The following is a 25,406-nucleotide window of genomic DNA, read 5'->3' on the forward strand; positions in this document are numbered from 1 at the left end:
TAGTATTTTCTTTAGTGGAAATTTGACATATGCACTTTGGAGCTAAAATATGTCGATTGATCACATAATAAGTGAGATATATAACTTAAGGATTGAAGAGGTAATTTCAATAGGTGAGAGCACTACCTTATTAGATTATAAACCTCAGTTCATGGGGAGTCTACACATAGTAGATAATAGGTCACAGACCCGAACTTCATTTTGTTTTTATTTAGATAAGGTACTAGAGTGCAATTGATTCTTTATATTAGGATGTTGAATCAACTTTAGAATTGGATTGTAAGGGAGTCAATACTCCTATGGGTCCCAATAATCCTCACTCAAGCTCACCTTGGGGGCACAGTCTATGAGAGTTGAATTAACTCTAAGTTCACTTTTTTACATAAGGGCATTTTGGTAATTACGCAAGGTTGCATGGAGGTTAGTGAACAAAGTCTCTGGATTAGGTTAATTAATTAATTAGATAACCTTGTGAGGTTAATTAATCAATTAAGACCCACTTTAGGCTAAGATTAAATGACTCAGGCCCATGTGGGCCAAATTAAGTGAGCTCAAGTCACTTAAGCCCGTGTGAGCTCAAGTTACTTAAGCTTAATAGGGAACCCTATAAATACCCCTTTAGGGGTTAGGGTTTCCAGTTAGTCGTCTTCCACCATTCAGAGAGAAGAGAAAGAGTTATAGTCTTCACCCTTCCATACCTTCCTACTAATTGAGTGTCAAGATCAAGTTAAAGCCATCAGGTGGAAGACCTTGGGGTAATGAGGCATTCTGCGGCTGCAAATCTATTCTTCATCGAAAGGAATCGATTTGGGAAAGTCCAAATCAGAGGTAAAACTTTCTATTGCACAAATCTAGTTCCTATGATTGTAAAAATGTTATTTTTGCTTCTGTTGCTTAAGATCTAGAGACCTAGGGTAGATTACATTATCCTATATGATCCAGGACTTAGAAACCAAGCAATCCGGGGTTCCCAGTATGAAGGATAGGCAAAAGACTGGAAAGTTTTGAGAACATAACAAATGCATCAAGATAAGTAGAGTCCACAGTTTCAGCTTCAGAATCATCTAAGTCATAGGAAGATTACCTGAACTAAAGGCATCAATGTTGGAAGAATCTCATCCCCAAACACATCTGAAAGGATATCAAGACCTGCTGCACTGCATTTTCTCAAGTTCCAAATATTGACAGCTTCATCATCCTGTAAATGGAATAAGTCCCCAAAACAGTTAACCAGAAAAACTAAATATATAAACCTCAGGTTTTTAAAAGGAGAAGAAAAAAAACACTACTATTAGGTTGTATTATCAGAAATCAAACCATTCCCTGATTGAGGAAGATGAACATAATAAAGATAAAAGAACCATTAGATAAAGGACCAGCATCTGGAGAACACTAAGAAGATTAGGCTGAAAACATACATCGTCCTTCATATCATCTAGTCCATGTGATCGTGATGAATGGAAGCGAGGCTTCAGATCCTGAAGATTAAGGTTTCCAGAAAGAGAAAGGCATCCCAACAAAAAGACTGAGATGAACTGCAGAATGATAAAATAAAGAAATAAAAAAAAATAAAAAGACAGTAAAGAATGAACCTGATCTCTATCCGGGATAGACTCGTCCTCCTGCACAGGTGGGCAGGAAGATTAAGCTAAACAAATTACTAACAATTATTACTATAGTTCAACAAGCATGCAATAGCCCTCACCTCTGCATCAGCAAGTGACTCATCATCCTCAGCATAAGCCATATTTGACAACAGAACCTAAAAATGTAACAGCGATAGAAAATTGACTAGAAACATTATCTATAAACAAAATGATAAAAGGAGGGGCTGATCCCAAGTGTATGAGTTATACTGGAATCAGATGTGGTAAGAATTCTCTTAAAAGTTCAGGATCTAACTGCGCTTCACAGTAGGTTGACCTGCCAATCACAGCAAACATTAGAAAGTAAAAGCCGCCCTCTTGACCAACTAAAAATAAATCTGAACATTGGAACTCTCATTATTTTCTGAGAGGCACTAATTATACAAGTGTCAGCTTCACAAGAGCTATTGGGTCATACTAAACAAATGAAAAGTGGGTTTTGGATCAGCATCATCAACTTTTTAGATCAAATTTTTGAAGGGCTAACAAGAACTATAGAAGTAATTCTTAAAATCTCTTCTTCTTTGAGAAATCATGCCAATAACTAGTGTCATCTGTGGATCCATCGCATGTACTTATCTGAAGATAAACTGTGAAAATTTTGAGAAATTTAAGTAACACCACCACATATTCCTCAAGGGTTTGTGATCACCAAACACTAATGCCCCATCATGGGAAGACAGCATAAAGTAATGACACAACACAAAGTCATTTATGCCCCTAGCTAAGATTGTCTTACTCAGATATGAATCTATAAGTAAACCTAGAATTAAAGCTATTCAAAATATCAGGATAAGGGCAAAACTAATCTTTTATCTTTAGTGCTCAAGGCACTTTTGATAGACATCAAATATCTAATGGATCACAAGAAATAACAGTGTCAAAATTGTGATGTTCTAATCATGTAAGCCACATAACGTGAAAGAAAATATGTGAAGAAAACACCTTTTACTCTTTCTTTTTTCACTGGGGGCATCATAATAAATTCCCATGATCATCTAGACAACTATATCTCAATATCAATGAAAATCCATTAACCAATAAAGTTAGCCTTTGCATCAAATCTCGTACCTATATGCAACCATAACACAACCAATAAAAATTTCCACCAAAAAAATTCATACAAAGAGTAAAGATGTGTGGGGATACCAAAATTCACAAGACTCAAGAGCAACTTCATCATCAGCGTCCTGGTTGGCTTGCAACATGTATTCAATTATATTCCTCATATGTGGCTGTCGTATAATGTCAAACATCACACCATTAAAGCAAAACATCTTGTAAAACATGAAAATACAAAAAGACTTCATATGAGATAAGCAATACTTTAGAAATCAGATCGGTTTTTTATAAACAAATAAAAATAAATTTGAATTTAAAGTACAAGTTACTAGACAAAAGAAGTATTTGCCCCCTTGTACTAGAAATTACTAGCCACAGAGAACAGGGTAAATAAAAATAATTATTGGAATCATATGAAACAGAAGTAAGACTCACACCTCCAGGACAGCAGGCTGAACTTCAACCAGCTGGACAAAAGCAGCACAAACCTATTCAAAGATGTCTTAGTTTTAGTACAGAGAAAGCGTGAGATCCATATTCATTACATATAAGTTATAACATGTAGATGATCAACTCACCAATTTTCGAATCTCTGCAATAGGGTCATGAGCAAGAACAAACAAACCTTGGAGGCATTGATCCATGGACATGAATAAAGCCTAAAATAAATTACAAAATACAGTAGATATTCCCATCTCCAAACCAATAAAATTAGGTCAGTTAGAAAGGTTAGTGTCAGTTTTCCTTACAGTGGGCATCAGAATAATGAACTGATTTATTGATCCCAGTGAAAGCTTCCGTATAGAGACATGAGGTGACTTGAATAGCTGATTAAAGATAATAATTAGATATGGAGAATTTAACAAGAGCTTGCAATCCTATAAAAATTGAAGTATAGAACATAGGAGATGAGTAAACCTAGATACATAAATAAATAAAGAAAAACTTTTGTTACCTGGAACAATCTGGGCAAGAAAGCATCGATGGGGCGTTCGGTTAATCCAGGTATTTCTGAATCAAGCTCTTGTGGAATGTCTTCACAAATCTAAGGTCCCTCATATCATAAATATGTCATATATTTATTTATGGATAAAACTGCATATTATGATGAATCTGATCCCAAATTTGGCTATTAAAAAGCTTCAAAAAGGTGAGTAATATCACTGCTGGGAACATATGTAAACATAGAATTACCAAGAAAACTAATTCCCTTGAAATATAGTCTTAAGAAGACGATCCACCTATTTGAAGATATGGGTTTTGTTAATCCAAACAAAAAGATTGCTGGAGACATGCATACAAGGATTCTACTCTAGATACAATTAATAATTCCAATTCAAAAGCTTGTAGGATTCATTATTCTCTTAAGAGAAAATTGCATGAACTTCAACCAGAATTATGAACTAGCAGAAGACAAATTTGACTCAAGAAATTCAATGTTTTTTATCTTTAAAATACTCGCCAACCTAGGAAAAGAAATAAAATTAATCCACGATTGCAGCTCTGAGAGTGACCATCAAATAGTTCTAGAAAAATGTTTTATGGTATGTTCATTTTCCAGTTTTATTTTATTTTATTATATTTTTAACTTTTTTATTTTTTTCCTTTTTGCCTTTGGAGGGATTGGAGGGAAATTTTGATTATTTGTTATATGAAGTACACTGCATCCATATGTTGGTAATTTGAATTCAACATATGCAATGCTTTCCACAGAAAATTTTACTTACGTTTCTAACTGGAGCTAGTAAGCCTTATACCCAAGTTTGAGGTTGGCTTTGTGGACGGATGACAATCCATCAAGTTTTGTGACTATTTCACAATAGAGTCTCAAGTCTCAACATGATATCAACCCTCTGTTAATAGATATCAAATTCCTTAAGCCAAATTGGTTGATGGAGAGGGACTCACTTGATCCATGACCAAGACTATTTGACAATTAAGAGAGTCTATCCAATTAGTAATACATCTAAATCTCATGAAATCAAGGAATAGCCTCCCAAATTCCCTACAGGGGAAAGGGTGCAAAAATAAAATGATCAAAGGTCCATTTTGATGCAAGGAACTGCACTCATCTCTTAGATATGTATCTTAGCCATAATTTAGTTGATCTTTTAATTATACTAAGAAATATTTGCATGTCTTCATAGGCATCCACTTAAAATATTTTCATATTCTCCTATTTATTGAAACTAAATTCACAATGCTCAAATGTAGCCATATGCATCTATTTTTGTAATAAGAAAAATAAAATAAAAATAAAAGTCAACAGGTCTAGGAATTAGGACATAGCATTCTGCATTATTGAGGACTTCATACACCACCATGTACAAAATCCTATGATACCCAAATCCTTCGATCTCACCCCACGTATGTGTCAACATGACATGACATGGTGTGGGCATGGGATCTTTGCCAGATACTCCTATTTTACTTTGGATATGCCTACTTGATTTTTCCATTGAAATCCTTTTATTCTTTCAACTTTCTTAATAAAAAATACATTAGAGAAAAAAAAGAGTTAGCTGAAAAATTCTTTCAACTTTTATTATGCTATATCCTACCCGTCCCCCTTTTTTGAATCCTTTTTACCCAAGTCCCTACATCCTAAAATTTGAGTTGCAAAGTATCAGACACTTGGACATATACCTGCATCCGACACTCATACCTGAACCCATGCAACATACACAGAATCATGCTTCATAAGTATATTTTTTTAAAGGTTTCGAAATCCCAAATGTGAACAAGTAAATCAAACCATACCTTTAATAAAGCAGCCAGAGCACCTTCCATAAGGTTGAGGTCATTACTATCCAAGCAATGCACAAGGGCTTGCAACAATTCCGGCCAACCAAAAATTCTTCCTTGTTGGACGATAACAGTAATAATTGTCCCAACTGTAGATCTTATGTGCTTATCTGCCGCTCCTAAACAAGGCAACAATTCTGATTTTATATACTGTTGATGTGCAGGATCTAAAGTTCTGAAAGAACTTCTGAGATTATTTTTCAGCAGTAGACCAGCTGCCTGACGAATTTCAACTGATTTGCCCTGTTTAAAAAGGTAAAATTCAATAGAAAAAAATTAACATAGGATTATGATGATACATACTGAAAAATGGAGAGTTCTTAGAGTCTTCTTTTTAGATATATAAAGCATGAAAAGTACAAATAAATACTGTAGCAATTTCTGTGGCTGTTTAGATAACCAATAAAAATTAAATGTCGTTGCCTTCTTTGCATAACAATTTATAATGAGATTCATTATTACAATCTAGAGAATTAAAAGAAAATGTGAGCCATCATTGCGATGGATCCATTCTAAATTCTCAACACAATTGCTATAGCTGCCATGTCCTTAAATTTTCAACACAATTCCTATAGCTGACATGTCCTTTAACAGCCCCATTAAATCCCCTATATAAAACACGGATTGAGAAATTCAAATTTTATTCTGCATGAGACATACTTTAACTATCCATCAACCAAAATAGGAAGATGGTAAGTAAATCACAATGAAAAACACCAATGACATGTTAATCACTGCAATGATCAGAATAAGGAAAAAAGTGAATCAAGAGACATTTATAATTGTCTACACTGCCAGCACTCAATTGAAGTGCTCTAGTAGACCTTCAAGATTTGAAGAAAAATTGCTCTGAATTAATTCCACCCCCGAAGCCCACTTATAGAGAAAAATGACAATGTCGGTGAGATATGGTCCAACCCAATTCAGAATAAACATGCAACTTCTTTCTCACAAAAAAATAAATAAATAAAATAAAATATAAATAAATAAATAAATAAATAAAAAATCAGAAAAATAAAAATATAGTGTCAAAGCGCATGGCAGTGATTCAATTCTAATCACTTCCTAACATTTTCTTTTCTTTTCCTTTTCTTCCCTTCCCTTTTCCTTTTCTTTCCATGAACCAAACGGATCCAATCTTTCACATAAAAAATGCAAAAACAAAAACCAAAACACCGATCTTTATCGTCAATGGCAATTCCAAACCACCCAACCTACAAACACGATCAAAATTCCATCATTCATTACCTCCGCATGGGCAAAGATGAAGGCGAGATAGTTATTGAAATCAGAGAATTGTTTATAATGTTGAAGCTGTTTCCAAATCACAGACTTATCCGAAGTAGGAGAAATGTGTTGTTCCAGCAAACCGCATATCTCTCCGAGACCTTCCTCCTGTGGCCGCCAAGCCATTTGCCGATACAGCAAAAGGATTGAGTTAGGGTTTTGGAAACTGAGATTGAATTCAGATGTTCGAATTGGGGATAACGAAGATAGTGAAGTGTTGGTGAGAAGAAGACGACGATCAATGCCTAGTTGTCTTGACTGTAGAAAGAAGTATTTTGAGTTGGGTGTCCAAGTGTTGCTCGTTGAAACTAGAACGTTATGACCAGACTGCCCCTGTTTTCATTTGCTTTCCTTCTTCGGTTACGTTTCAGAATCTTGAAATAGAGTGCTTTTTTAATTTTTTTCAAAATTTGAACCGACCGGCTTTATCTAACTACCACATATTTTACGGTTCTTGATACGGTAATATTTTTATTTGTCTTTTAGTAATATGACCGCCTGCCTCACACTACGCTTTTCTATTTTTAGGTTTTTTTTTTTTTTAAAGTCCTCTAAATTTTTGTACAATTTTTTTTAAACAAATTAAAATAAATAAATTTAAAATTTTTAAACATTTGATGAAGTAATTTTTTTTCAAGTAAATAAGATATTTATTTACTTTTTGGTATATAAATTCTTATATTTTATAATTTTAAATATTTATTATATGCAAATATTTTCAAATATTAAAGATTCATAAATTCTTTCAATGAGAAAAAATGATTAAAATTTAATTTTGATAAAAAAAATAAAAAAAATAAAATAAATTCTTATATTTTATATAAATAAATTTATTTTTTAAATAGATATTTATTATATGCAAATATTTTCAAATATTAAAAGTTCATAAGTTGAGAAAAATAATTTTGAGAAAAAAATCAAAAATAAAATTTTAAATTTTTTAAAGATTTAATGAAGTGCATTTTTTTCCAAGTAAATAAGGTATTATTTACTTTTGATATATAAATTCTTATATTGTATATAACTGTTTTTAATTTAAAAAATAAATTTAAAACATTTATTATATGCAAAAAAAAAAATCAAATATTAATAATTCATAAGCTCTTTCCGAGGAAAATGATTAAAAGATAATTTTGAGGGAAAAAAAAAAAAAAAAAAAACTGGATCTTCAGGATATTTTAAGACGAAATCATACTGTAGACCCCCATTTAGGTCTTTCTCTGCTGCAGCTAATTTTGCCACGTGGAAGAACCTCGGGAGGCCACGTGTCGACCCATGATTGGCTGCTGGGAATCAGAGTAGTGGAACTGAGGAGCGAGTGAGAGTTTGACACGTAGCATGGAGATATTCTGGCCGTTAGTGAGGAGCGTATATTTTCTGTTAGGGAGGCAGCTGTGTGAGGGGTCTGGGGGAAGAGCTGGCCGTTGGAAGATATTTCTTTTGGGAGAGAGAGAAGCTGGAGAAGGGGATTCACGGGAGCTAGAGTGGGGGTTTTTGGGAGAGGCCTGGAGACGGAGGGAGGGTGAGTGAAGCGAAGGAAAAAAAAAAACAGAGAGATTTCCGGAGCGAAGGGGGAAACAGAGAGAGAGAGGAGCTTTTGTTGGGTTTCTGTGAGAGAGAGAGAGAGCTTGAGAGGGAGAAGGAGATTTTTTCTGGTGAGGATTCCTGGAGCTGAGGCTGCGGCGGAGAGAAGGTGACTAGAGAGGAAAACCAGAGGGAGGCAGGAGAGATTCTGAGGAAGCAAGCTGAGGAAAACCAGAGAGAAATTAAAGAGACAAAAGAGGAAGAGAAGATACGAGAAGCTGAGTAAGCATTGCTTGGAAAAAACTCAGGTATAACCACTATGGTTTTCTTTACTTTGGATTGCTTCACTTTCCTTCTCTGTTATTGTTGCTTTTGAGATAATTTGTTGTTGGTTTGGATGTGGATGATCATAGGCCACAGACTTGTTGTTAATCTCTCTGGTTGCTGTGTTTTTGTTATCGCCCTGTTCCCTTAGTTCTGTTTGAGCATGATTTGCCTCTGCCATAACTTTCCTATAAATGTTTGAATAATACCTGTGTTCTCGTTTTAAATATGTTGATTTCACTCACCTTCATCTGAGCCCATTGATGGACGCATGACATGAGGCTCGAATGGTTTCCCTTTGTTCCCATTATTGGTGCTCTGTTTTGCCGTTTTCCTTTGTTCCTGGTTCTCATCTATGGGGCGCACCAGTTCTGTCATCCCTGCCTGAGAAAACAAAGGACTACTAAGGTGCAAATGTAAGGAGACTAAAGCCGGGATGTTAATCGGATTGTGACTATGTATGCTCTGTTTCTGGGACCTCTCAGCTCTCTGTACCCGGTTCTCAAATACTTTCTTAGTTTCATTATTTCTTGGGGACAGTGCTTGGTTGCGCCTGGTGCTTACTTCATGGTTCCAGTGGCCTGCATGTTTGTCATTGGTTGTCAGAGTTGTTGGTTGGGATTACACGGCTTAGGCTTTTGCTTTCCAAGGTTCGGATTATGGGTTTGGTTCTGTTCTTCTGAAGTCATCTGAATCAGAGGTAATATATGCCAAGTTGAAAAGGATTTAATAGCTGCTATAAAGGGGCAAATAAATTGTGTGAAGATTGATCTAAAAAGAATGGAAGTGTGGTAATTTCTTAACAGAATTCCTGAAATGTCTTGGAGAAACTGAGATAATTCAGTTGAGAATCCTGCCCCAGAAATTGATTCATATCTACAACATGTCGGTATTGTGCTTAGAGATGAATTTAGAAGCTTCTCAGTTTGCCAAGACAGTCCAGCATCGGGTCTTATAAGCAATTTATTCTCGATTGTTTTGCCTAAACTAATTCAGCATGCGCTTGGCCTGGAGCTTGATCTTTCAGAGAAAGGCCTTGGCACTCAGTCTAGGAGGTTTGCCCTCTTGGTGGATGACCTTAAGGTGAAAGTTACAAACAATCAGATTTAGCAAGCCAATGCATTCATAAGAGTTTGATGCCGGTGCAGCCACCAACAGTTTAAGAGACACTTAATTTATCTCCTAGAAAGAGCAAGTAAAGCTGTCTTCAAACGACGACGCCGGCGGCTTGCCGCCGGCGGCGAAGTGCCTTCGCCATCACCGGAACGTCAAGCAACCATTGAAGCCTCCACTTCAAAGGAATTCTTTGGACGGTGCAGCTGTGAAGTAGAGTTTTGGTGATAGTGTGGGTCCGTTTTCCTCCCTCATGCCCCGTTTTCATTTCCATCGATGCCTTCAACCAGTGCTGACACCAGTCACATTGCTCTTAGTTAAGACTCAGTTTCACGCTTCCAGCACCTCGGGTTGTTCAGGCGCAGAAGAGGAGCTCTCCCAGAAGGCTTTGTTGCTGCTGAAATTTTGGCATCTAATCTTGAAAAGACATGGCTGAGTCTTCATATTCAGGAAGCAACAGCAACTGTCTTAAATGCAGCCCTTACATCGAAGAAGGCACGTGTTGGTCAGCTCTGAGGACACGGAAATAGATGCAATTGTTGAGGTTCTTCTTGTGAGATCGTGTCCTGGGTTTTGTGGTGGCTACAAGGTGGCTGCTGCCTGTGACTGCCAGGTTGATGAAGCTGTTTTTGAAGCACTTCATGTTTTCTTTCTAAACCCATTAAACCCTTTCCATTACCCGTCTCATGCTGACATCTTCCTCTCACTTTCATGATTCCTATCCTCGTGCCCACTACCCCTCCATACCCATGCATATCACCAACTCCTACATATATATTGCCATACCCCTCATACCCGTTATATTCCTACATCCTACCACTATCCCACCTATCACCTTTACCGCCCATCATTCATCCCTCACCCCTTAGTTCCATCTCCCACGTGCTTGGCGTTCACGGTGCTTGGCCACCTTGGTGTATATGTGGTTAATTTCGACTGGTTCCCAGCCTGGGCACCCTCCATACCTGGCAGTCTCCACTCAACTAGAAGAAAGTATCTTAGTGAGGGCAGCAGAATAATCCCGGCGCTGATAGATGGCAGCGCGCTATTGGTTTCCAACAAAGAAGCCTCCATCCAGGAACATCCAACCAGTATCTCGACTTGAGAAAACAAAGCTGCCACCAAAGAAAGCTGGAAAGGTTCGTTCAAAAGTAAAAAAAAAAAAGATGCAGATTCTCATAGCGGCTCAAAACCTTTAACACCCATCATCCCATGGTGATCCTTCCAACCAAATTCAATCTAGTGTACCTGTTGCAGAAGAATTGGTGCCATCTTCAGGTGATTCTACAGGGTCAGATTTAGTTTCCCCATGTGCCGTGGCTGATGTCAAGGATTCAGTTTCAAAGAATATCTCCACTTCGGAGGAATTTGAGAACAAGCAAGTCTTTGAGAATGTTACAGAGACCAAAGTTGCACCATCAGATGATTTTACATTGATGGATCGCTCTGATACTTTTACATGGTTGGATTACTTTGATCCAGGAGCAGTATCAGACATTCATAACAGGGCTTCACAAAACAAAGATGTTTCAGTTATTCAAGATTCAGGGAACCAGGAACATGTTCAGAATGATGTCTTATTGCAAAATGCCTCTGAATTTAGTAGTCAGGATTATCCACACAAGGGAGAGCCAAATCTAAAAATAGATTCTTGTTCTACTAATTCATAGGAAGAAGAACTCCCAGTGCAAATTCAAAGTTCTGAAGTTTTGCTGCTTCCCTACAAGGAAGAAACATCAACTGCTATAGGGATCACAACAAAACAAGTTGGGTCTTCAGTAGTTTCAGGCTCCAATGCAGAATTATTGGACTTTGATAGCTGGTTCACAAGGCTCCTCATTCATATGGCCACCTCGGGGTACCTCTGATCAATCCTCGCCCATAATCAGTTTCAGTATACTCATGATCTTGCAGTATTCATCACTCTGGCTCCGTTGGGATTTTAGAGACGACACGCAACTAGTGTTCAAGGTGCCCAAAGTCCAGGACTCCACTCTGCATGGTGCATGGCCACTTTCAAGCCACATGTCTTTCTGTCTTTGCTCCACCTTTGATTTTAAAATAATCCCTCAAATCCTAATTTTCAAATAGTTTTCAAAATTTTAAATTCTTTCAAATGATTTTAATTCTTTAATTTTCCTTTCTTGATTTTAAATAAATCCAATCTTAAATAAATCAATTCCTACCATTTTCCATTAAGCATACATTATTCTTATTTTATTCTTTTTATTTATTTATTTTTTATTTTTATTTTTATTTTTACTCTTATTTTATTATTATTATTATCTTCCCTTGATTTTAAGCATTTTCCATCTTTTTAATAAAATTTGGCCACCATTTTCTTTCCGGTAAGCCACTTTCACATTTTATGTGATTTTCAAAATGTTTTAAAATAATTGTGAATTTAATTTCGTGATTCTCAATTATAGAATTTACGAAATTAATTCATGCTAAAATAAACGGGCTTTGGTGGGGGCCCGACATATCTGATTTTTTTGATTGATTGCCTGATTGATTAATTTATTTGACACGCATGATTGATTTACTCTATTCCTTGATATGCGTTTAATTATACCTGTTCATTGTTCACTAACCATGTTTCACGATAGCGCGTTCGTGATTGCCGCCCAGGTACGCATCTATTCATATTTCACTCATTCTTTATACATGCTTTGCTTCTCATATTGTGCATGATTTATTATGGGTACTCATTGGTTTACTCGTCCACTGCCATGTCAGCTTCATTTTATTAGTAGAGACCCGACTTTAGGGACTTAGAGGGGTGCTACGGTCTCTACCGTACCTTCCCGATAAGTAACCTGACCCCCGAACCCGATTCGGTTTTTCGTAGATCGTCTTTTCCAAAATAAGGAGTCACACTTAGGGTTTTTCTTTCTTATTTTGTTTACCCTTTAAAAAAATAAAACAAAAATAAGTGGCGACTCCAAGTCATTTTTCCTAATCAATAAAAATCAAATTTTTTCAAATAAAAATCGAGCTCACCATCGAGTGGGAAACGCATGAGCACGAAATGCGGGGTCCACACATACTAAAATACTTTGACTCATATATCATGGCTAAATGAATGAGAATTTGAGCAAGATGACTAATGTTATAATAGGAATTGTGATGGGAAAAAACCAATCGTCTATTTCAAAAAATTTAATTGAAAGTTGGTTTTATAAGTATTTAATTAATTTATAAATTAATATATAGTTACAGTGTTTAATTTTTTAGCTTAATGTTAAATAAAACTCAAAATTAATTTTTTTTAATATTTTATTTCTATTAAGTATTAATAAATAAAGAAAAAGTGGTGGTGTTTGTTTTTTTTTTTTCATAATTCTAAATAGAAGTTAAAATTAAATAATATTTAATAGTATTAAGTATTAAGTTGTTTATTTTTATGATGTTTTATTTTATTAAGATAAAATATAATATGCTAATTTTTCTATTTAAAAAAAGTTAAAAATTTAGATGTTTTTTATTAAAAAAAATTGTAATAACTAATGAAAAATAAAAAAACAAACAATTTTAAAGTTTGGAAACAAATTGTTTTCAACAAAATGTTAAAAAATAGACACCTTTAGCATATTGTTTTGACTTTTTTATTGAATAAAATTTTTTAAGTAATAAATTAACAAATAGTAAAAAAAATGATTTGAAATTTGAAAATAAGTTATTTTCAATAAAAAGTTAAAGAACAAATAACACTTTAATAGTAGATTTGCAAATGTGCAAAGTTCATCATGGCTTTTATGTGTATGATTTTTTATAAACGATTTTACATTATATTAATTATTTTTATATATTTTCTTGATTTTGTTGGATGACGAGGATCTTATTATCTCCGCGCTTGTATTTTAAGTTAAAACAAAATTATAAGTAATTTAATATCATAATTAGATGTTATAGTTGAATAAAACTGAAAGACAAAGTCAATAAGAAAATTATATTACAATAAAACCTATATATGTTTAAAGCAGTGACAAATGAAAAAAAAAATAGTCGTAAGGTGTACTTTACATCTTTTTGCATTTGTCACTGCTTTAATTTTGTCTTTTATATATATAAAAAAAATTGCACCAATACCACCTATACCTCTTTAAATGCGGGCTAGGACATCATTTTAATTCATGACTAATATACTTTAGTATTTTAAAATGAGTTTCATTACCATATATTTGGGGTCTCGGATTGCAAATTTTTTACTTGGTTTGCCAGCTCGGATATAAAATTGGTGAAAACATGCTCTTCAAATTGATAAATGATAGTTTTTTTCATTAATTTTTTCATTCGCTCATGTACAGAGTATATATAGAGGGTGATCACCATTCTAAGAATGAGAAATAATGATATAAGGAAATAACAACTAATATCCTAATATCTCAATATTCATAATATCTCAATATTTCTAATATCTCAACTTTCCTAATATCTCAACACTAAATGATATAAGGAAAGAATGATATAAGGAAAACATTCCTAATATCTCAATACTCCCCCTCAAGTTGGTGCATAGATGTCACACATGCCCAACTTGTCTAAAAATTTTGAGAACACTTGACTTGAGACAGCTTTGGTGAGGATATCGACCAATTGATTTTCTGATCGAATCTTAGACAATTCCACAATCTTATCATCCAACTTTTTCTTAATGAAGAGTCTATCCACTTCGACATGCTTTGTACGGTCATGTTGTACTGGATTATGAGCAATGTCACATGCGGCTTTATTGTCACAAAACAATCGGATTGGTTGCCTAGATAGGTAACCTAAATCCTGTAAGAGGAGTCTTAGCCATAATGCCTCATAAAGTCTTAGAGCCATACCTCTAAATTCCACTTCTGCACTTGAACGAGCGACAACATTCTGCTTCTTATTTTTCCATATCACAAGATTACCACCTACAAAGGTAAAGTAACTAGATGTAAATCGCCTATCATCCACTGCATCGACCCAATCAACATCAGTATATACTTCTATACTCTGATGATCAACATTTTTAGCGAACAAAATTCCTTTCCCAGGAGCATTCTTCAAATACCTCAAAATATGTATGACTGCATTCATATGTTGCTCTTCAGGATTATGCATGTATTGACTCACTGCACTCAATGCATAAGCAAGATCTGGTCTTATATGAGCTAAGTACATTAATCTCCCCACAAGTCTTTAGTATCTTCCCTTATCGGTTGATACTTGATTAGACTCAACACACAATTTCAGACCTTCTTCTATTGGTGTATTAACAGATTGACATCCCGACATTCCAGTCTCTTGTAAAAGATCTAAGGCATACTTTCTTTGAGACAGAAAAATTCCTTCACTTGATCGAGAAACTTCAATCCCAAGAAAGTATTTCAGATGACCTAGATTTTTCATTTCGAAGATAGATAATTTTGCAGAACTTTTCTTTCTTCAGGACCATTTTCTGTAACTACCATGTCATCCACATATACGATGAGTGCCGTAATCTTACCATGTTGCTTTTTCAGGAACAAAGTGTGATCTGAATTACTTTGACGATAGCTAAAAGCTCTCATTGACTTTGTGAACCTTCCAAACCATGCTCTCGGGGATTGCTTCAACCCATACAATGACTTCTTCAATTTGCACACCTTCTCACATTGCTTTTCTGACATCGTGCATCCTGGTGGAAGATCCATGTATACTTATTCAGATAACTCGCCATGCAGAAAGACATTTTTCACATCGAACTGTTGTAATGACCAATCTAGGTTTGTAGCTAAAGATAATAATACTCGAACTGTGTTGATCTTAGCTACAGGTGCAAATGTCTCTGTGTAGTCAATTCCATAAGTTTGAGTGTACCCTTTTGCTACCAGTCTTGCTTTAAATCATTCAATACTACCATCTGCCTTGTACTTCACAGTATAGATCCAACGACACCCAACTGACTTCTTTCCTGGTGGACATTCTACGAGTTCCCATGTTTCATTCTTCTGCAATGATTTCATCTCTTCATTCATGGCTGCTTTCCACCTTGGATCAATTAAGGCTTCCTGCACACTGTTAGGAATAGCTACAGTAGATAATTGATTTACAAATGACTTATTTGATTCAGACAAACGATAGTTAGACACATAGTTGCTCATGGGATATTTGACTTTGGTCGACAATTCAGGTTCATATGTGGGTTTAGGAATACCTCTATTATGACGGTGTGGTAACCGTTTCATGAATGGATCAGGTTCCAAATTAAGAACACTCTCAACAGACGACGATTGGTTTGGTATTTCAGTGAAGACATCTTCGGACCTAAATTGTTGACCACTCATATCCAACTCACCCGCTTCCTGGTTCACTAGTTCAGATTTTTCAGATTCTTCATCCTCATAGATATGATAATCATAATCAAGAGTCTGAATTTCCTTATGGTACTCCCCCTGAAGTTCAGACTCATATGAAAAATAAATCGAATATTCATGAAACACCACATCCATTGTAATAAACATTCGTCGAGTTGGAGGATGGTAACATCGATATCCCTTTTTGTGCAATGCATATCCAACAAGCACACATTGCAATGCATGAGAAGTTAACTTGGTGCGTTGGTGTTTGTGTAGATGCACAAATGCCATGCAACCAAAAACACGAGGAGGTAGATTTGGGACGGTTGGGGCAACTATGGCATTAGTAAGAGCTTAGAGAGGTGTTTGAAAGTTAATTGGGCTAGAAAGTACCCGATTGATCAAGTATGTGGAAGATATGATTGCTTCTCCCCAATAAGATATCGGTATTTTTACTGCTATCAAGGAAGCACGAACAACCTTTAACAAGTGCCGATTTTTCCGTTCAGCGACTCCATTTTGCTGGGGTGTATTGGAACAAGTAGTCTGATGAATGATGTCATGTTTTTCCAAATACTTTTGAAGATCATAACTTTGATATTCTCCACCATTATCAGTACGCAAAACTTGAACCTTTGCATTGTACTGAGTTTCAATCATTTTATGAAATTTTTGAAACAACAAGTTCACTTCATATTTGGTCTTCATCAAGCATAACCATGTCATTCTGGTACAATCATCAATAAAAGTAACAAACCAACGTGAGCCACTCAAAGTTGGGACTTTGGATGGGCCCCAAACATCAGAATGTATAACCATAAAAGGAAGCGGACTTTTATTCAAAATTAACAGAAACGAAGCACGATGACTTTTAACCAATTCACAAATATCACAACGGAAACTAGAAATATCACTTTTTGCAAACAAACTAGGAAACAATTTTTTTAAATAACCAAAGGAAGCATGTCCCAGACGTCGATGCCACAACCAAATTTCAGACTTTTTCTTCTCCTCCTCAGATCCATCTGCCATCAAGGCTTGTTGCAACTTATTTGAATCCTTTGACTGCAAATCCAAGTAATAGAGTTTTCCCCCGCTTAATACCACAATCAATCATCTGTCTTGTTTGGATGTCCTTAATCACACAAAATTCAGGCAAAAAAATGACAATACAAGATAAGGCTGCAGTAATTTGAGAAACTGACAAAATATTGTAATCTAAAGATGGAACAACTAAAACAGAATCCAAATTCAAAGTATCAGTAAGAGTTAAGGATCCTTCCCCAATAACTGGGTTGTGTTACCATTGGCTGTGGAAACAATTTTTTGTGAGGAAGGTCTAAAGGGTGAAACCTGTCTAGAATCAAAAGTCATATGATCTGTAGCACCAGAATCAATTATCCATGCACTATTAATAACAGGTGTAAAAGTATTTAAAAACTTACCACCATGATCTGTAGCGGCTACCAATGCAGAGGCTTTCTCAGCAACATTAGCCTTTGTTTTTATTTCGACAACAATTGCAGTCGAGGTTTTCTTGGAATCCTTTTTCCGTTGATCACGATTATTATCATTAATAACAAAGTGGTGATAGCCTAAACATGATCTAAAGGTCCATGGTTCAAACTCTCGGTTCCTCGTTATTTTCCTGGTCATACCAAGAGTCGTTGCTTTGAAATTGTGGGATATTCAAACTGGTGGGATCAGTCTTATTGCAGTGAGTGCATTTGAAGGTTGACTTATCAATATTAGGGTTTGTCTTAGGATGGTTGATCGCTGTCGGACTACCATAGCGACAAAATATCTAGGATTTCAATTTTATGGCTCTGATACCATCTTCAAATTGATAAATGATAGTTTTTTCATTAATTTTTTTATTCGCTTATGTACAGAGTATATATAGAGGGTAATCACCATTCTAAGAATGGGAAAGAATGATATAAGGAAATAACAACTAATATCCTAATATCTCAATATTCCTAATATCTCAATATTTCTATTATTTCAACTTTCCTAATATCTAAACATTCTTAATATCTCAACACTAAATGATATAAGGAAATAATGATATAAGGAAAACATTTCTATCTCAACACATGTAGGTGATGATTTGGATGTAAACAAAGGATGGTCCGAAACCCATTAAATTCAACCCAAAAAAAGAAAAAAAACGACTCGAAGTTCACTCACAAATTTAGTGGTTAGACTTGAGAGGTGGATTTTTATTTTATTTTTTATTTTTTATTTTGTATTTATATATTTGTTCATATGACTTCAACTCAAAGCCCAATTCCTGGATGCAACCCAAAAGCTTAAAGCAAGCACAGTCCACCTAATTCACAAATTGCACCTTTTTAAATTTTCATATGATCATTTTCACCACCTTTTTTATATTTTCAATTATACAATTTAATGATGGCGATAATGATAATAATGCGGGAATGTATATAATTTGAAATAATTAGATAATTTAAATTCATCAAAACTTGTTTGAACCAATCCAATCTCAAATTTTCAAGTTTGGGTATCATAATTTGAATTCACGATTTTTAATTATAAATATTTGTAATAACATATCATAAGCAAACATTTTGTTGATTTTTAATTTTCTTTTTCATATTTCTACCTATTATTTTCTAAATAAACATGTTCAAATTTTCTTATAAATGGTAAAAATTAAAATCATGCGAGGATTCACTATTCTAGATATACTTTTTTAATTGAATATTCTTAATTTGAAAATTAAAAGCATTGAATTGAAGTTCTAGTTTAATTTTAGCTAATATATTATCATTTTTTCTATAGCACTCAAATTTAATAATTTTTTTTCTTTATTCAACGTCTTTTAATGTTATTTTTATAATTCTATTGTGATATAAGATTAATTATACCAAAACAAACGCCATTATTCATCAATCGAGTATTGGAATTTCCTGCATTAGGTTAAAATTTCATAATCCACGACTAGAATAGGATATTCGGTGCTGCCAAGCAGGCAGAGAGAAAGACTTCCTCCTTCACATTCCAAGGCCCGTCGCCAAAACCATGTGCCACACACAGGCACGCAGCCGCCGAAATGCAAGCCATGGAACATTCAAAGTGACAGAAAGCCCCTTCATTGCACAGTCAACCTACAGAATGGAAGGGTAATTTAGTCATTGAATATTCTGCAAAATTGAAAATGAAAAACGGGGATCCAATGGGCGCTGCTCTTTAAAAGACCGGGCGCTTACAGGTAGTTATTCAAAATCTACATATTTAGATACCGACGCTCTTGCTTGGAAGATAGGGTCCTCTTGCATTGGAAGTTAGGGTTTGGAGCTGCAACAATGGCGAAAGGGAGGTATTCTAGGGGACATGGCAAGAGGTGGTCGACATTAGCGCTCGTTCTTTCGCTGCTTCTTATGCTAACAGTTGTTCTGCTCATGCTTCTCGCTCTCGGAATCGTCTCATTGCCGATCGGCACGGTAGATTCCGATGCGGCCAACGATCTGAGCTCTTTCAGGCGCAAGACGTTCGATGGGTATTAATTTATTGTGATTTAGAAACTAATCTGTTTGAGACTTGCGGTGATTTATTATTGTAGTTTTATGTGGTCGCAGAGGTGAAGGATTGGGGAAGAGAGGAGAGCAGTGGACGGAAATCGTCTCCTGGGAGCCCAGAGCTTTCATTTATCACAATTTCTTGGTGACTGCTTCTATCCATGTTTTATTTTTCTTTCCGTTTGCTACAATTTCTATGCATGAGGCTGGAAAATCAATCATCTTGTATTTGATTTGTGGGCCATATAGCTGTGATTGTGATCTCGGTGTGTCCAATTCAATATTCATTGCAATTAGGGTAGCTAGTTCATGTTTTTGATCACGCAAATGGGGACTGCATCTTACATTTTATGTGAATATTTTTTTCTTGCAGCAATTGGATGACGATCTAGAAAGATATGTCAATGGATGCGAACTATTTGAGTGAATATGCCAGAAAGAATAACTTTACTGGTGAAAATGTGTGAACTGAGAGAATTTTGTTTGTTTTTCAATCTCTTTTAGGTTTGTACAAAGAATTGTTTGTTTTTCAATCTCCTTTAGGTTTGTACAAAGAATTGTGTGCTCCATTGAACTGCTGTCCTCTGGTTGGCAGCGAAGTGTTAGGCACTGAACTTGAGGACAATGTGGCCCAGATGCGGGGGGTTCTGACTTCTTTTGGTTAGTTAGATTAGGTAACTCTTTCTGTAGGGTAAGATAGTTTTGTTTCCTTATCCATGAGTGGGATAAACGTGTCTTGACAATTTCGCGACAAAAGTATTTCAAAATTTGATGTCAATAAGTCAATAAAATCACATGATGCCTACAGTTCATTCCAATAAGTCAGTAAAGAGGTAGCTCTCTCTTTATGGGTCTGGTTGAGATAATTGATATGCCTACAATGTTATGTTGCCTCTTATGATACCTTTAGCTAGCTAACATTGATTTATATTTGTTGAGATATTTATCACGTTCATTCCACTTACACGAATTATATACATCTCTAAGTGATGAAATATTGACTTCCATGTACTTTTTTGGACAGTCCAAGGAAGAATGCGAGTACATGATAAGTCTTGCCAAACCTTATATGAAAAAGTCAACTGTTGTTGATAGTGAAACTGGTCGGAGCAAAGATAGCAGGTTTGCATATTCTCCATTCTACCATTTTTGCAGATTCATTCAAATATAGAAGAGGATGGTCTTCTATTTACAATGCATTACTTTATTCTTACTCTTGGCATTGTTATTAACAGTTTTATTACCCTAGTCATATTTAAAACACTTGACATCTCTTATTTGCAGGGTGCGTACCAGTTCCGGAATGTTTTTGAGGAGAGGGCGAGATAAAATCATCAGGGACATAGAGAAAAGAATAGCTGACTTCACTTTCATTCCCGTAGGTACAAGAACCAAAGCATAATATGAAAAACCTAGAATTTCTTTACCAGGGACATAGAAAGGATTAGTATACTTTACTTTCATTCCCATAGAGTGCAAGAATCAAAGAGATTACATGAAACAAACACATTGCATCCACCAAGAACCTCATATTCACCATCCATCCTACCAAGTATCAGATAAACTTCAACCATAGTTTTAAAAGGTGTGTTTAAAGTGCTCCTAGGTCCAAGGCACAACCTACCCTAGTTGTAGTGCCTCTCTTGTCAATACATACGCCTTGTTGAAGATGTGCGCCTTATCTGCTTTATTTTTCTAATTATATATTGAAATTTATATAATTTCATTACTTTTTTTTGTTTTGTTAAAAGCTTCTTTTAAATGTTTGAAATGTTAAATTTTTTATTGATTGGATTATATTTTATAAAATTAATATGCATTTTAGGTCATGTTTTACATCACTCAGGCATGCACCTTGCACCTAAGCTATAGGAGATTGTTGCACCTTAGGTGCGCCTTAGGCCTTTTAAAGCTAAGCCTAGGACTTGAATTAGGGACCTTCTCTTGAATGGAGTGATTTCCAATTTGAGTTTTTGGGGTGGAGCATATTCTAAACCTCTTCTATTTCTTTCTGTTAATTATGTTTTTTATAATCATGTGTTTGAAAGTTTTAATGAAGATAGAACATAGAAATTTTACATTAGAAACATTTATGTGCTGAGGCATCTACAAAAGTAGATTTGTCTAATTACAATTAGTGCTTCGACCTTTTTTTGATAGGCAAAGATAGAATATATTAAAAGTGCCTAATAGAAGGGCGCATATAGATATACACATTGTATATAAAGGCGCCAAAAGTTCAAATTATGCTAAGGGAAAACGCAAAAAACAACTCCTTCACCTCACTTTGAGTTCAGCTAATCGATGAAGTCCAACATGGACAAAGAACTATCACCTATGTACATTATTAGCCACTCCAAAAAATATATATGAAGGTTTGCTTGTTTGTTTGGTCTTCTTTTTCAACATTTTCAAAAGCTCTCCTATTCCTTTCTTTCCCAATGGTCTAGAATAAACACAATTAGTGCTTGTAGCTGTTAATGAGTTTTTGATTTTTCATTCATACAGTTAAATGGGTTTCCAACTCATGATACTTTATGTATAAACTCTGCCTAATTGTGGTATCGCATGGTCATTTTGAAGCTTGTTGGGTAACTCTCTGGGAGAGAGTGATTTTCTGAACAAATATGTAGTCAATCAAGTTTCAAAAGCAATTGTTTTCCTTCCAAACGAGCATGATTTCCACTTGTGAATTATAATATTGCTATTAGAGTGGCATTTGTTTGTAGATATCTTATTCATTAATTAGTGCATGAGACAACCATCTGCATTGCAACTGTGGGTGGGGCCAGATGTAAAAAATTTAAGCTTATCATTCTTCAGATTCATCGTGAATATGTCCTGAAATTGCTTGATCTTTTTGGTATTATATTGCCTTTTGACCCTTTCTCTTTCACAATTAAAAGGTTATAATTTGTGTTTTGTGTGCTCCATTTCTGTTTTTCATTTTTTGTCCCCTTTAAGAACAGTAAGTCTTTTCGATTAGAAGGCATTGTAAGAGGGCTAGTTTCATCCTTTTGTTTCCCTTTTTTTTTTGGTATGGTTGTCACAGTTCCAAAATGTGTATATGCTGCTCTTTTTTATTCTGTTTGCATGAACAATGCCTTGATTTAGCATTAAAGAGAGCTGCAGTATCTATATAACTCTTGTATTTTTTAAATAAAAACTTATAATATGGATTCTCTAATGGTATATTTGAACTGTTGGGTTAGGTGAATTGTTTGGTGTTATAATTGTCACAAAAATAAAAAATTTGTTTTCCAATTTATTTATTTTTTTCTTTAGGAGAGCAATATTTATATGCCAAATAACATGCCTGATCAATTTTTCTAGTTTCTCTTTTTCATTCTCATATTTTATCATTCTTGTCCTGTTCTTTGCTACTACTCATCTGTGTGCATGGTTTTTCCTTTGTGAGTGTATTTCACTTTTTCCTTTTGTGGTCATTCCACTTTACATGGGCTGTTACGTGTCTGAGCTAACATTACAATTTACAGAGCATGGAGAAGGACTTCAGGTTCTCCACTATGAAGTTGGGCAGAAGTATGACGCTCACTATGATTACTTCCTTGATGAGTTTAACACTAAAAATGGTGGCCAACGGATAGCTACTCTTCTTATGTATCTGTAAGATTTATTCTCTCTTTGCCATGTTTTGTATGTGCCTCACATGGCATTCAAATTTGCTTCAAAATGCATCTTATCTGACGTAGCTTTGGCATTTCCTTCGTTAAAACTTCCATTTCTTTTCCTTTTTAAATATTATTGATGTTGTTGTTGTTGTTGTTGTTGTTCTTATTTATTTATTTATTTCCTATGGCTGCAGGTCAGATGTTGAAGAAGGTGGGGAGACTGTGTTTCCAGCTGCCAAGGCAAATTTCAGTTCTGTGCCATGGTGGAATGAGTTATCTGAATGTGGTAAAAAGGGCCTTTCTGTGAAACCAAAGATGGGTGATGCATTGCTTTTCTGGAGCATGAGGCCTGATGCCACACTAGATCCTTCAAGTTTGCATGGTTAGTAATTGTTAATTATCTCATCTTTTAAATGCATAAGCTGAGTCTGTACATTGGTTCTTGGAGTGTCTTATATTTCAGAAGGATAGAACATCTGATCATTTTGTTTCATAGTTCTCTTGTTTGTTTCTCATAGAAATCCAGTATATTTTCTGATTTGTGAGTTCAATTCATGTCATGGTGTATTGCAGGCGGTTGCCCTGTGATTAAAGGTAACAAGTGGTCATCAACAAAGTGGATGCATGTAGAGGAGTACAAAGCCTAGGGTATTCTTTTAAGGTGCTTTTCTAAACCCGTATTTTATTAGTAATATATGAAATCATTTGTTGTTTGTTTCAGATTCCACAATTAATGCAGTTAAAGTTTAGGGTATTTTTTTGAGGTATTTCTCTCTAGATTTATGCCAGTAATATCTGAAATCATTTGTAGTTTGTTGCAAATTCCATTATTTAATGCAGTTACTTCACTCGGTTTCTTGATATTATTTCTTGTCCGAATAATTATAGTGCCCCAAGTAACGATAGTCTTGGTAACCTTGAGAAGGGTATTCTGGGTTGCCGACTTTGGAAAGTTCAAAAGTCACATCTAATTGATGTCTCTGGATGTATAAAAGATGACACAGAGATGATGTTCCTGGAATTATAACCTTGTCATGATTTTTGCTTCTTGTTGAGCTGTCACTGGCTGCATATCCTAAAGGGACCCAAAAATTGTTTCTTAGAGGACTGTGGGAATATGTTCTGAAACATTGGAAAATACCTAATGAGAGCATGCCCAAAATTGAAGTGCAAAAGTTCAAATTGTGCCTTAGTATACGTAGCTGTGTTGAGTCTGAAAATAACAATCCACATGGTCTGTCTCATTAACCCTCATTTCAAACAAAGCTACTGAATTTGCAGTGTGGAACTTGTATCTGGAGAATGTATTCTTGAATTTTACACAGGAAGGGCATTACTTTGTTAGAGTTATCTTGGTATCTTCCACAGTTTCTTAGGTAGAGATGTCTCCTCTCCAATGTGTTATGGTGTATGTGGAAGTAACCATTATGTCTACTGTGGTAGCTTTTAAGTATAATATATATTTATTTGTCTTTAACATTTACTATTTTCTCTTGACAGGATCTGTGATAAAATTTCAGGTAGTGTGATCTTGGGTGGGTTTGTGTGTGATATATGTTAAAATTCCAGTCGGAAATCCAAATACAGTTGAAGCGACTCCCAGAAAACTACCATGTAACAATTCTCTAACCAGGCGCCTTCTTGTTTTAAATTTTGATGGGCTTGTCTCTTTTCTAATCAATATTCAGATTGGGAGTACTAAAAATAAAATACTTGCTTCCCATGGCCCGTAATAATGTAATTTTCATGATGAGTTACATAGATGTGTTAGGAGGTCTGAACATGGGCAGGCAAGAGATTCATTGACACCCACCCAGCTCTGTGAACTGGAAAAGAAAGTTAATTTGTAAAATTCAAGGTATGTGATATTCAATTTTAATTTTCTTTTGCCCCCCTTCTGATTATTTTACAATGCCCATCTCCTCGCAATTGATGTTGGAAGTTAAGGTTTCTTCTTTTAGAGGTATTGGGCGCGTATAGATGGTAGCTGCTCGTAGTACTATAATTTAACAAGTTTGCACCACTATAATACTTAATTGTGTCTTACTGTGCACCGCAGCAAATGTTGCTATTCCATGAGAATTTCGTAGGGCTAGTGCTGGGCCGTAGATTGGGAAATGCTCCTCCCATTCAACATCATTAAACCTAATGTTCTCA

General features: G+C 35.2%; 2 protein-coding genes across 4 annotated transcripts in view; one reads left to right on the plus strand and one right to left on the minus strand.

The window, feature by feature from the left end:
* Window positions 1–7,146, minus strand: part of LOC117907382 (transportin-1-like) — a 46,679-nt gene extending 39,533 nt beyond the window's left edge. For both annotated transcript variants that reach the window (XM_034820907.1, XM_034820906.1), the window contains exons 1-12: window positions 6,762–7,146; window positions 5,469–5,756; window positions 3,664–3,753; window positions 3,458–3,535; window positions 3,287–3,367; window positions 3,146–3,196; window positions 2,796–2,881; window positions 1,857–1,923; window positions 1,706–1,762; window positions 1,593–1,622; window positions 1,419–1,478; window positions 1,085–1,198 (exon numbers count right to left, since the gene is read on the minus strand). In XM_034820907.1, the coding sequence (XP_034676798.1) occupies window positions 1,085–1,198; window positions 1,419–1,478; window positions 1,593–1,622; window positions 1,706–1,762; window positions 1,857–1,923; window positions 2,796–2,881; window positions 3,146–3,196; window positions 3,287–3,367; window positions 3,458–3,535; window positions 3,664–3,753; window positions 5,469–5,756; window positions 6,762–6,926 (1,167 nt within the window). In that variant the 5' untranslated portion in view covers window positions 6,927–7,146. The remainder of the gene's footprint in view (window positions 1–1,084; window positions 1,199–1,418; window positions 1,479–1,592; window positions 1,623–1,705; window positions 1,763–1,856; window positions 1,924–2,795; window positions 2,882–3,145; window positions 3,197–3,286; window positions 3,368–3,457; window positions 3,536–3,663; window positions 3,754–5,468; window positions 5,757–6,761) is intronic.
* Window positions 7,147–19,092: 11,946 nt separating this feature from the next.
* On the plus strand, window positions 19,093–25,153 carry LOC117907612 (probable prolyl 4-hydroxylase 3). 2 transcript variants are annotated; one of them, XM_034821214.1, is made up of 8 exons: window positions 19,093–19,598; window positions 19,678–19,762; window positions 20,642–20,739; window positions 20,902–20,999; window positions 23,115–23,244; window positions 23,444–23,631; window positions 23,823–23,910; window positions 24,770–25,153. In XM_034821214.1, exons 1-7 carry the CDS (start codon window positions 19,405–19,407, stop codon window positions 23,894–23,896), a joined length of 867 nt encoding a protein of 288 aa, XP_034677105.1. In that variant the 5' UTR covers window positions 19,093–19,404; the 3' UTR covers window positions 23,897–23,910; window positions 24,770–25,153. The 2 variants fall into 2 exon arrangements, with proteins under 2 accessions (XP_034677105.1, XP_034677104.1); XM_034821213.1 differs by having other exon boundaries at window positions 19,095–19,598; window positions 24,750–25,153.
* The last annotated feature ends 253 nt before the right edge of the window (window positions 25,154–25,406 follow it).

This window comes from Vitis riparia, chromosome 18 (genome assembly GCF_004353265.1).
Source record: "Vitis riparia cultivar Riparia Gloire de Montpellier isolate 1030 chromosome 18, EGFV_Vit.rip_1.0, whole genome shotgun sequence".
Classification (NCBI taxonomy): Eukaryota; Viridiplantae; Streptophyta; class Magnoliopsida; order Vitales; family Vitaceae; genus Vitis; species Vitis riparia.